Here is a 13989-nt window from a genome sequence, read left to right on the forward strand (position 1 = left end):
TATTGGTGTTGTTGGTTTTTGGCTCTGTGCTACAAGATAATTTTGAAATGTAGAAATGGTTCATATATACTAGTATTGCTTGTTATTTATTGCATTATCCTGCTTTTCAGCCAACGAAGCTCAGCATAGCTGATAGCTAATACCAGTATGATTCTTGCTATAGTGTGGGATAATCTGTGTTCTTCTTATGTCAATAAAAGCTATTATAGTTTTCCTTGGTATAGAAACTGTTTGCATATAGCATCAGTATTACTAGTTGTCTATAAATTACTTCTGGTGAGTGATTAGCAAAAGGAAGTAGTTAGTCAGGCTTTTAGGCAATAGCAAATGTGAACCATTGGTTCTGGACTGCAAATAATTTATACCATCCCAAGAGAGGCAATAGACTTCAAGGGTCTGGAGAAATTAAGTTCTTAAAGAGCACTGGGTTGCTCTTTCTTTGACCATTCCATTTACGTTCAGTAATTAACAAAACCCTTAGATGGAATTTCTGTTAATAGGAGCCATTTCCATGCAGGAATAATTGAGTTGCCAACTGTGAGCAAAATTTATATATGCTTGCGGAGGGAGAAAGTTAGCCTATTTTAAGATTCATAAACTAGATTTTATTTTTTTTGCCCCATAGGTTTTTCTGCCATTGCTTCTGTAGCGTGCAGGAATGAAATGCCACATATTGCTAAAAACAGCAACATAATTGTGTTTCTTCCATCCAACACCCCATTTTCCCCTATAGCTGGTTGCTTGCAGGAGGCTTCTAAAATCTCCAGTGATGCTTTGCTAGGGCAGGATTTCTTTGCTCGGCCACTTCACTTTCCAAACCAAAACTGGAGAGAAGCTAATGATGATCAGCCTTCATGTCCATTTATCCCAGTAAAAAGTAACACAAGCAAATTGGTACAAAAGAACTGTAAGAGATTTTATTCTCCACAATCTCTTTCTGATCAGCACTTGTCCACTTCTGGGTAGTGCAAGTTCACATATATAATAATACTACTAATACTACTAATACTACTAATAATACTACTAATAATACTAATACTAATAATACTAATAATACTAATAATAATAATAATAATAATAATAATAATAATAATAATAATAATAATAATAATAATAATAATAATAAAAGTTGGAAGGGACCTTGGAGGTCATCTAGTCCAACCTCCTGCTCAGGCAGGAAACCCTATACCATTTCAGACAAATGGCTGGCCAGTCTCTTCTTAAAAACGTCCAGTGTTGGATCATTCACAGCTTCTGGAGGCAGGTTGTTCCACTGATTAATTGTTCTAACTGTCAGGAAGTTTCTCCTTAGTTCTAGGTTGCTTCTCTCTTTGATTAGTTTCCGTCCATTGCTTCTTGTCCTCGGGTGCTTTGACTCCCTCTTTGTGGCAATCCTGAGATATTGGAACACTGCTATCATGTCACCCCTAGTCCTTCTCTTCATTGAAGCAACCCTTCCCATTTGCATGATGCTCGGTGTACATAGGGACCTTTACCATCTCACTGAATAATTTACAGTGAATGTGCTCTTCACATTAATAGCTAAGTTATAGCTATCCTGCCCACAACCTTCTTTTCAGTTTTAGGCTTCCTATATTTGTGACAAGTCACAGTATTTATTATGTGTTCACTTCTGTTGTACATGTTGTGGAATGTGGAATATACTTGTTATTGTTCATCCTTACTGAATTTTTTGGTGTGTAGTAAACAACAAATAGATGATGTGTTCTAATAGTCCAAATTGTTATCACAGACTCTTGGCCAGCTAAACTTACGTGCCCCATTTTGAGGAATGGAAAAGATGGAAAGATCATGAAAAGTTTGTGTCTGTTAATTACAGAATTCTAATATTTAGTTACTTTAATGACATCAGTATGTGTAAATGTAATAAAGTGACTCTTTTTCTTGCCTCCATAATCCATCATTTTAGACGTTTATTGTTCTTTCTTTTTCCTGGATTAAATTATTAAAAGATTTAAATTCTAGTAGCATTCACAAATAGATTTATTTAATTTCTGATTTACTTAATTTCTGATTAAAGCAAATCTGTTAGAAAAGTCATCATCTCTTTATGCAATATATAAATATCTCTATTGCACTCTTTTGAATAAGCCTTTGCTATGTGATTCTTGGAAGCTTTGGGTATGTCATAGATAACCATTCATTCTGTATGCAAGTGTCCTTGTGTGTTCTATATTGTTCTGCTCAACAAAGCACTTTATTGACTTCTCTTTGTGAGATTCATCCACATTTTAGGGAGAAAGAGTAGTTTCAGGCAGAGGATATGCTATGCTTGCAGAAGATTGCAAGAGCTAAGGGACAGGTGAAGTGCTGGAGCTTTCTCTAAGAATCTGAAGACATGTTGTCAATCCAAGGGTCCAGCTAGAGCAGAGTTTCTCAACCTTGGCAACTATATCTATGGACCAGTTCCCAAAATCTTGGAATTAACATCCACATATCTTAAAGTTGCCAAGGTAAAGAAACAGAGAGCTAGAAGATTCCGATGTTTGGCATAGGCAGTACTCATTATTAACACTGGAAAGTGTGGCAAGTGAAGTTTGTTTATTTGTTTGCTTGAAAGATTTCTGTCCTATATTTCCTTCAGGTGCTGCTTTCATGTTTATGTATGGCTGTCCTATTAAACCTATCATTCTATGTACTGTAACTGAAGAATAATCAGGTGCTATATAAAGCAAAAGAAATAGATGTTCCCCTTTGATACATCTAACCTAACATCTCTCTAAACCTTTCTTTAAGTTAGAATTCAGAGTGGACTCACAGCATGTCTTTCTATCATCAACTCTGGAGTCACCAGATTAAAGTCATTAACCTCACTGTTAACCATGCATGTTGCAAACGTATGCATGATAGAAAGATTTGGCTAGGGAATGGCAACATTAATGCCTCCATATGAGATAGTATCCAAGAAATGGTAGGGACAATTTTGTTCTGGACTGCAATGCACTTATTGCAGAAAGCTACCTGTATAACTTACTTCTATCCCTTTCCCAATCTGAGAGGAACCAGCAGTGATAAAAACTTTAGGAAAATGCATATACCTTAAAAATTTGCCAAGAGTTGATTCCAGAGTATGCAGTGGAAAAGCATATTGTGAGTCTGCCTCCAGTTCAAACTTGAATAAAACCCATTAGAGAAAGTGCAATAAATATGTGCAAGGGATTCCTCCAAGTACTCAGAAATAGTTTAATTGATACTTCCCTTGTTTATCCAGATGTTTATAGGATGCAGTATTTATAGGATGCAGAGTGAATCTTAGAAAAACTATTTATTTAATATATTAAAAGGGTCAATTTAAAATCTCTGCTCGGGTTTCAAAATATTAGCAGAACCATAAGTTGATTTCTAGAAATGAATATGGAAGAATTATCATAGAATCTTAAAGTTGGAAGGGCCTCAGGGGTCCAACCCAACCTCCAGGATCTTGCAAAATTTATTACACCAATAGATTATTATCTAGAAAACATCGAATGAAAGGGAAAAGCCACTCCAACCAATATTCTTTCCCACTAATTGATAGTTCTTACTGTCAAGAAGTTCTTCCTAGTATGTATCTGTGTCCTTGAAATTTCATGCCTTACCTTTAATCTTGCCTCTTGGAGCAAGTGAGGATAAGTCTGAACCCTCTGCAATGTGATAGCCCTTCAGTAATTTGATGGCAACCCACCGTGTCTCCTCTCAGCTTTCTCTTCTGCGAGCTAAACAAATCTAGGTCTTTCAGCCATTCCTTGTAACACTTGGTTCCCAAAATGACAGAACAGAATAACAGAGTTGGAAGATACCTTGGAGGTCTTCAATCCAACTCCCTGCTCAAACAGGAAACCCTATACCTTTCCAGACAAATGATTGCCCAATATCTTCTTAAAAACATCCAGTGTTGGAGCACCTACAACGTCTGGAGGCAGGTCATTCACTGTCCTTTCGCCATCTTGGTAGCCTGTTTCTGGACTTGCTCCAGTTTATTTCAAATTGGCATGTGTAGAACTTAACCCAATACTCGAAGTAAGAATTATTATTGCAAAACTAGCCTTCTGGGGCCTTGGCTGTTCTTCAGAACTTCTCAGAGATGCTGTCCTAATTGGTAAATCAGTGACACTTCATTTGTAACGATAACAATATTTCAAGGAAGTTCTATAAGTGATTAAGTTATTATGTTAAGAGCCCTGTTGAGTCAGCAGGCATAGAATCAAGACTAGAAACCAACTTTTCTATAAGCATTTAATTAAACTTTTATTTTTCCAAGTATTTCATAACTTGCTTCTGCTTGAATTACTGGAAATGTTCTATGTTCATTTTACACAGAAGATATGGAAAGGTTTTCTTCATAGAGATGTTCATGGTTTTTATTCTCCTTCCTTCTGAAGACAAGTTCACATTTTGTGTTTCCTCTCCAACAGCCAAGATCCTGCATTCAGCTGAAATCAATCAACATGCAACTAAAAACCTGTGAAATTGCTTTGACATGTACATATTCCCAGGAGAAGCTATTTATAAATCTTGCAGACGCAGAAAATAATTGGACACTTCCCTGTTTTCTTGTTTCCATATCATTTGAGTTTTGATTAAATATTCAAGGTCACTTAGGAATTCACTGTACATTCTATTTTCTTTCACCTGTAATCTCTGAAGCTTTTGGACAATCACCGTGGTTTGTGGAGGAGAGTCTTGTAGGTCAACCTTTCCCTATTTGGCACTTTCCAGATACTTTGAAACTGCAGTTCAGCTGGTTGTGTACTAGTGGGAATCAAAATTCTAATAGACCTGAAGGACAACAGATTGGACAAAGTTCCTTTCCTTAGGGCTGGAAATCCAAGTGCCAGGGTACCTCTCCATTGTTTGAAGAGCTCTAGCAAAAAAGGGTAATGATCATCAGATAATTGTTTCTGTTATTCAGCTACTTCAGTTTGTTCTATTTAGCTGAAATCTGTTGTTCTTGCTTAAAGGCTCTCTGTTTTCTTGCATGGTCATTCATAGAATTACAGGGTGTTTTTTTCTGCCCTGCTATCTTTTTTTATTGCAGTGTTTGATTGCCTAATTTATTCCTTGCAGCTAAATGAGTTTTCTGCTACCTTTCTGCCTTTAACTTTATCTTAGACATACACTTTGCTTGACTGAGATACAATAGTTTTATCTGTAAAATGTGCTGTTGGATGCACAGTTTGTTTGAGGAGAAGGCATTATAAGCTACATTATGTTTTAGTAGAAAGGGACACGGTGGCTCAGTGGGTTAGGACGTTGAGCTTGTCGATCAGAAGGTCGGCAGTTTGGCGGGTCGAATCCTGAGTGCTGCGTAACAGAGTGAGCACCTGTTACTCGTCCCAGCTTCTGCCAACCTAGCAGTTCGAAAGCACGTAAAAATGCAAGTAGAAAAATAGGGACCACTACGGTGGGAAGGTAACAGCATTCCGTGTGCCTTTGGTTGTCTAGTCATGCTGGCCACATGACCACAGAGACGTCCTCGGACAATCATTGGCTCTTCGGCTTTGAAACGGAGATGAGCACCGGTCCCTAGAGTTGGAAACGACTAGCACACATGTGCGGGGGAACCATTACCTTTACCTTTTTATGTTTTGGTAACTTTCCTTCTTAGGCCCATACTATTTGTGTGTGCGTTGTACCATGTGAAGTATATATTAAACTGATTGAGGGTTTAGAAATGAAAGGGAAAGAACTGAAAGGTTTCTCTGACTCAGCCTTTTGCTGTTCCTACCCTTATATTTCCAGTTGTGCTATATAAGTATTACCAATTAGCATCCTTTGTGGATAGAAGTTGTGGCAACATCTTGACATTTGCAATGAAACCTAATCATTGCCATAATTTTGAATTAGACTGTATGTCCACCATAGTGGCATGTTTAATGCCCAGCCTGTAATGATAACAATAAAACATTTCTAGGACTGCTGGAAAAATAAAATGCGAGATATATAAGGATCTATACAACTTTGTAAACTGTATGGTGCCAGTCACACTAGGATTGCAAACAAAGTTCATTTCTCATCAACACATGCTGGGCATGAAACGTGCCTCTATGGACATACTATTTAATTCAAAATTATGGCAATGATTAGGCTCTATTTCAAGTGTCAGTTCTCATCACAGCTCCTACTTGATCATATACTACAAGTTATTCTTATGAGTTTCAAAGCATACATTTTCCTTCATACTCATTCCTGTGGTTCCTCCTTGGTTGCTCTGTTAGATTATTCATATATGTTCTTTGTGTCATGTGGTGACCAAATGATTGCTTCTCTTGTGAAATTGAATTATATTTGTTACATAAACTAGGAATGTTCTGCATATAATATGTGTGATTGCACTCATACTTTCTTAACTTCTGTATACAATTACAGTAGTTGATTATAATAACCTTGACTGAATGCATCACTCAAAGCAAAATTAAAAGTAGAACATCTCCTAGAATTCCCTATAAATTAAAATATTGTAAACTTCTAAAATTGGCAAGAAATTTTAAAAATGCAGTCATATAAATTTTTCTTTCTGGACAAATAATTTCTGCTATATTTTTAAGGGGTTTCCCGCTCATGCTGTAGTAAATTTGAAAAAGGTCTATTCTTTGTCATATGATATGCTGCCCATGTGGTTTTTTCACAGATATTAATGAATGTATATCAGATACTCATACTTGCAAGAGAGGAGAGCATTGTATTAATACAATTGGATCATTCAAATGTCTTCAGCAACTCAGCTGCCAATCAGGATATGAACTTAAGGATGGTGAATGTGTTGGTAAGATTAGAATTTATTTTTGTATAAGCATTGTTTTTTCCAAGCAGTTGGTAAACTCATTTGTCAAAATCTCAAACTGAAGTACATATTTATAGTTTAAACAAGATTTAAATTTATAATTAAATTTATTATTTTCATGAAATTAAAGGAATTATTCTGTGTAACCAAAAAAAAACAACAAGCTGGTAAAACAAATCAATTGTTAAATAAAATAATATATAATAATCCTGTGATCCAGGGATAGGATTTGCAGAATTTATGGTTGAGAAAGAGATATCCCCCAAAATATTGTTGTAGCAGTTGAATATTCATTGTTGATGCTTTGATAATAGTACGGGGAAAAACATTTACTCAATTTTAGCTTGTAATTTTATTTGAGATTTTCCAGACAAAATGGGAAATGTCTCTATTTACCTCCCTGAGTACAAGTCTATCAAATTTTTGGAAGTGGTGACTGCGCTTTTATAAATTTTCCATGCTCCCACTACAGAATTGCTTTGTAATTATCAGTTCTTATACAGCACAATAGGAATTGTAAATTCCTAGACATTAATTCAGAATACTTGAAAGAATTGTGATACTATTCTCATATTGCAAATAAAGAAGGAACGATCATAATACTACTTGCTGCAATGCTTTCAATGATATTTGTATGCAAGAAGACCCAGCTAGCAAGAGTGATTGATTTACTTTGTTGACAAATTCAAGCTTTCTCAGGAAACAAAAATTGCTACCCCTTCTTTAAATTAATTCAATGGTCTGAATAAAGGCACAGCTAGGTAATTTTTGTAATCTAGGCTTAATGGGTATTATCTCAATTGTGAAGCATACAATTAACATTGTCTATATAGATTAAGGAAGGGTCGCGGTGGCTCAGTGGGTTAGGACGCTGAGCTTGTCGATCAGAAGATCGGCAGTTTGGCGGGTCAAATCCCAAGTGCCACGTAGCAGAGTGAGCGCCTGTTACTCGTCCCAGCTTCTGCCAACCTAGCAGTTCGAAAGCATGTAAAAATGGAAGTAGAAAAATAGGGACCACTATGGTGGGAAGGTAACAGCATTCCGTGCGCCTTTGGCATCTAGTCATGCCGGCCACATGACCACGGAGACATCCTCGGACAAGTGCTGGCTCTTCGGCTTTGAAACGGAGATGAGCACTGGCCCCTAGAGTTGGAAACGACTAGCACGCATGTGTGGAGGAACCTTTACCTTTACCTATATAGATTAAGACACAGTTCACCCTGGAGAAAGACTGGTGGGGCCAGTAACCTTTATGCTATTCCCTTCTACGTTTCAATCAGACATTATTTTGCTACATTCACATTTTCCATCAAAGTATTGGAGTAATATGAGTATTATTAGAGGACAAAAGCTATATTTCAGAGTGGTCAGGATTCTGACGCTTTTTTTTCTTTTAAAATACATTTTAACACATTTGACATACAGATTTCCTATGTGCAAGTAGTCCTCATTTAGCAACTATCTCAGACAATGGGAGATGATCAGTTACAGTGGGGGATGCAAAAATAACTTTGTGATCAGTCGTGCATTTATAACCTTTGCAGGTCTGTGAAGCAAAGAAACCTGAAATAAGAGCACAGCCATTGTTTCATTTAGCAACCATTTTGCTTAAAGGCTGACTTGCCACTCCCAATTGTGGTTGCTAAATGAGGACTACGTTATTCAAAAACATCCAGCAGCTACTTTTCATATCCTAGCTGATTTTAAGTCTAGCATATTAAAAAAAATGACAAAGCAGGTTTCTGTGTGGTTTTCCAGCTAATTCCTGGACTTTGGGCCAATAATTCAAACATCATTGTAATAAATGATTTCTAATTATTTGTTATCACATCCATGCTTTTGCTATGGTGTGATATTGTCATATTAAACTATGATGATGTGCCATCAAGTCAGCAGCATTTCTCTATAAGCCTTCAGATCAATATTCTCCATGATGTTCTGTCTCTGAAAGAAAGAACAGCTGGAAGATGGATTGCTGATTTAAGACCAATAGTAATGTATTGATATTTAATCCACTGATATTAATGAAAGTGTCAGTGCACCTATCACCATTGTAACTGAGTTCATCTTGCTGCAGTTCGTCCTCTTCTCTTTCCTTCTACCTTTTTCAGAATTAGAGTCCTTCCAGAGAGCTATGCCCAAAGTAAGATTATTTCAGTTTGGATATTAAGCATAGAGGAGTATTTGTTCTTCCTTTTTTTTAATCAAGCAGATCTGGACATTTGAATAACATCCAAAAGTATCCAACTATGACCAATATTTAAGTGGAAAAAGTATCTGACTTTGGATTTCTGCATCCACATTTGACTATACATGTAGAGGGCTGGTTTCCAATTTTGCTGAATTTGCTTACGTGGATTGCATATAATTTTCCAGGGTTTTTACACATCAGAATTGCAGGTATTCTTTCCAAATGGAGTCAAGCTAGAAAATGAATGAAGGTTGCCTTAAAGTATCTTACATTTACTGTTAGATGTTAATAGCATCTACCAACCTAATCACTCTACAGTGGATGCTATTTCTTACATTCTACATCTGAGCTTGAAGCATTTAGAGGAAAGAAATACTCCTGTGCATTTGCTGTTTGTCGACTTCAGTTTGGCTTTTAACACAATGATTCCCTAGCATCTAGTGATCAAACTGGGCCTTTTAGGCTTAAACACTCTTTTGTGCAACTGGATTCTTGATTTTCTTACCAACAGGCCCCAATATGTGCGAGTTGGAACAAATGCCTCTAATACCATTTTCTTGAGCACAGGTTCTCCTCAGGGCTGTGTCCTAAGTCCACTGCTGTTCACCCTGTTGACCCATGACTGTTGTGCTAGGTTTGCCACCAACCATATTGTAAAGTTCGCAGATGATACAACAGTAGTGGGCTTTATTCATGATGACAAGGTGGAAGCTTACTGCAAGGAGGTTAAGGGGTTGGTGAACTGGTGTAAGCCTAGTTTTAAATACCAGAAAAACCAAAGAGATCATTGTCGATTTCAGAAAAGGCAGGCACAGCCACACTTCTCTGTGCATTAATGATTCACCTGTGGAGATGGTTACCAGCATCAAATTCCTGGGTGTGCAGCTAACGAGTAGGCTGGCTTGGTCGCTCAACAGTGAGAAACTGGTAAAGCGGGCACAGCAGTGCTTACATTTTCTGCATCACATGAGAAAAGCACATCTTCCTTCCCGTGTCCTGACCACTTTCTACAGGAGGACGATCAAGAGCATCCTGTCATACAGCATCACAGTCTGGTTTGGAAGCATCACTGCTTCAGACAGGAAGGCGGTGCAGAGTGGTGAGGATGGCCGAAAAGATCATTGGCAGTTCCCTCCCTCCCATCCAGGACATAGCAGAGAAGCATTGCTTGAGCAGGGTCCGTAAGATTATCTGGGACACTACTCATCTTCTTCACAACCTGTTTTCCTTGTTATACAAGGAAGGAGGAGGCTTCATGGTATCCATAGCAGAACATCCAGATTCAGCCATAGTTTCATTCCATACAGCATTAACCTTGTGAATTCTCAAGCTTCCTCCTTCCATTATATATTCAAGATGGACAGTATTTAATATTTATTTGTTATGTATATGTAGGGGTGTGGGTCTATACATATGTTGTATATAGTATGTTTAGGTGTGTATCATGTATGTGTTTCACTTTGAGAGCGGGCAACTAAAAATTTCATTTTTGATGTGTGCTGTTGTGCCCACAGTAAAAAATGACAATAAAACGTATCTTATCTTAACTTTCATTGTAGCATTGCTCTCTATAAACTTATACATGCACATGAACCGAAAGGTGCCACAAGAATATTAGAAAAGGTGTAGCTAAATTGTATCTTTTCTTTTCTTTTTTTTACAATAGATATTGATGAATGCGAAAGAGGAACTCACAGCTGCAAGATCAACTTTGCATGTCAAAATACAAAAGGATCATTTTACTGTGAATCAAAGCAACGATGCATGGAAGGATTTTTACAAGATCCGGAGAGAAACTGTGTCGGTGAGTATTTCTGTCCCTCATCTTTAATGTTATACTGTTTTTCCACTCTGAAATTACTTTTTTTTAAATAGAATAAAACAAGAAGTAAATATTAGATTTTTGAAATATTACAATTTTAACCATAGGCTAAATAAAATCCTATCTGTCTGGAATTTATTGCACAATAAATCAAGACCAAATGAACAGAAAAGGAAGAACAGCTGGAAAATGGGTTGCTGATTAAGTTAAAAGCTGATAGCAATATTTTAATATTTATTCCACAGACATTAATGAATGTTCATCACTTCCTGAGCCATGTAAGGCTGGATTCAATTGCATCAATACTGTTGGATCTTACACATGTCAGAAGAACCTCTTAATATGCAGCAGGGGATATCATTCAAGTGAAGATGGAACCAGATGTGTTGGTAAGACAGTCAAATTAAAGAACCCAGCTGCAGATATGGTTAGATTTACCGTCTCTCTTTAATCTCATTTTCAAAGAGGTTTTTTTTAAATAATAATTTTATTAATTTTCTAATTTTACATTTAGGTATTTAAAAAGCAACGTGGTGGTTGGGTTAATCAATAATTCAGTAACGTACAAATCTCAGACTACAACCTCAAATATTTCCTCTCTTTTTCCCTTAATATCTACTATCTCATATTTAAGCTAATACAGTTCTTATTATATTAACTACGGTAAATAAAAACATCATTATTACATTTATCAATAAATTTTTGGCTTACACATATCTTAATTACTTTTACAGTCAATCTTTACAGTCAATCAATGTCCTGTTATTGTTTTTCCCCAATTTTTAAGTTTCCTATCAATATTCAAATTTAAGATTTGATACTTATAATTTCCAGGTTTTAGGTAACCAAAGTTTTCTTTGGGCGGTACATAAATTTAAATATAAATAAATAAATATAAATAAATTCATAACAGAATCTAAAATTCAAAATACGCATCTTATCTATTTGGGTATAATCTTGTTCTATTTCCTAAAAGTTATCTATTTCCCCCCATCTTACATCATATAATTAATAATACAGTATCGCCTTTAATAAATCAAAGCCCATTATATATATATTGTCTGAGTTAATCAATAAATCAAACATATCCATAATATTTTTTTCTTTTGAGTCTAATTTTTAAGTATTAAACAAATAGCATCTTTATTTTCAACTAATTTCCAAATGTTTTAAATTTAATGACCAAAATTTCCCTTATCTCAACTTCTCCTTTTGACCCTCTAATTAGTAATATAAAATCCCCTCTGCTAAATCAAAACTCCAATTTTCTTCAGCCTTATTCTGGCTTTCTTTCTTTGCCAGATACTGTCTGTGACAGAACTTTACACATTCTTTCAAATATGAACACATTACACACTTAAATATTAAGAAAACTATTAATAATGTGTGAATGGTTTCCAGTTTAGGATTTGTTTTTTTACCATATTCATTTAATGGAGTAGTGTCAATTACAATATCGGAACTCCCTTCTTCAGCTCATATCCACATCCACATTTGGAACAATCTGTGTTGTTCTGGTCACCACTTCTTCTCTCCCCTCTTTTTTTTTGCATACTTTTTAATTTCATTATAAGATAAAAGTATAGAAGAAACAAAAAGTTGGAATAATAAGAAAAGGAAAGAGAAAGGTGCAAAGAGAGAAGAAAAAATAATGACTTCTGCCTTTCTTCGGTGAATTCGATTACCGAAATAATACAGTACCAACTTTTTGCTTTACATTTCACATTTTAAGCCATTTCTATCATTACAAAGTCATTCTAATCAGCCTTGGTGGAGCAGTGGGCTAATGCCTCCTTTTTTTTTTTTTTTTAATTGAAAAGTTTTAAAATACAGTTTTCCCTTAAGAAACCCCCCTTCCCCCTCCCTGCTCCCCCCCTACCTCCCCCCAACCTCCCTCCCCCTCTCCCTCCACCCCCCCCTCCCCCCCCGACTTCCCAGAGCTAAATACAAGGTATATATATATAAAAAGACAACCATAAGCAACCATATACTAACAACTATAAATTCTAAAATCCATCACTCTCTAGCTTATATAGGATAAGACACACCTTAACAATATTAAATATATATAAAAAACTAGAATAAAAAAAAACAAAAAAAAACGAAAGAAGACTTATTCGAATGCTACATAAAACTTCTTAACCCTATACTTGTTCTGGATAAACTCAATCCATTTACTCCATTCCCTAATATAGCGTTCTTGCGAATGATCTTTCAAATAAGCCGAAATCTTCGCCATCTCTGCCAGGTCGGAAACCTTTAAAGTCCACTCTTCTATGGTCGGCAGTTCCTCTTTCTTCCAATATTGGCCTATCAAAAGTCTTGCCGCCGTAATTAAGTTCAACATCAGCTTGGTGTCCACAACTGTAGCGTCTGCAATTATTCCCAACAAAAAAAGTTGCGGACAAAACTTTATCCTCTGTTTAAAAATCTTCTGCATATTCCACCAGACTTTTATCCAAAAAGCCTTAACCTTCTTACATGTCCACCATATGTGAAAATACGTTGCATCTTCATCACCACACCTCCAACACTTAGGCTGGTAATTCGGATACATACTTGCAAGCTTTTTAGGATCTAGATGCCATCTATAAAACATTTTGTAAAAGTTCTCTCTTAAATTTTGAGCTTGAGTAAATTTTACGTTCCTCACCCAAATCTTTTCCCACGTGGCCATTGTAATAACTTCCTGGATATTTTGGGCCCATTTTATCATACAATCCTTAACAAGCTCTGTTTCCGAGTCAATCTCTATCAATGCAAGATATATCCGTTTAATATGTGCTGACCCCTGATTTCTAATCTGCTTTATCAAATTTCCATCAGTCATTGTAAATCCATTTTTCTGGTCTTCTTTCCACCTGGCCTGTAATTGAATATATTGAAACCAAGATTGAACAACCTTCTCTTCTCGCAAGAGGCTATATGATTTCAAACACCAAACATTCCTTTCCAGGCTTAAAATTTCCTTGTACGTAGTCACATCATGTTTGAAACCAGCATGTATATTTTCTATTGCGTGTTTTGGAATTGCCCACAATGGTATCTTGCTGCTTAGCTTATGTCTATACTTCTTCCAAACTCTCAGCAATGCCTGTCTTAAAATATGCATCCTAAACACAGTATCTACCTTCTTATCATACAACAAATATGCATGCCAGCCAAACAACAAATCATGGCCCTCAAGATTTA

General features: G+C 36.2%; 1 protein-coding gene across 1 annotated transcript in view; it reads left to right on the top strand.

The window, feature by feature from the left end:
* Positions 1-13989, top strand: part of FBLN2 (fibulin 2) — a gene marked incomplete at its 3' end in the record, with an annotated part of 142183 nt that overhangs the window by 106394 nt on the left and 21800 nt on the right. Inside the window, exons 8-10 of the mRNA XM_081315622.1 lie at positions 6632-6766; positions 10642-10779; positions 11043-11186. Coding sequence (XP_081171748.1) covers positions 6632-6766; positions 10642-10779; positions 11043-11186 — 417 coding nt within the window. The remainder of the gene's footprint in view (positions 1-6631; positions 6767-10641; positions 10780-11042; positions 11187-13989) is intronic.

The sequence above is a fragment of the Vipera berus genome (genome assembly GCF_964194415.1).
Source record: "Vipera berus genome assembly, chromosome: 2".
NCBI lineage: Eukaryota > Metazoa > Chordata > Lepidosauria > Squamata > Viperidae > Vipera > Vipera berus.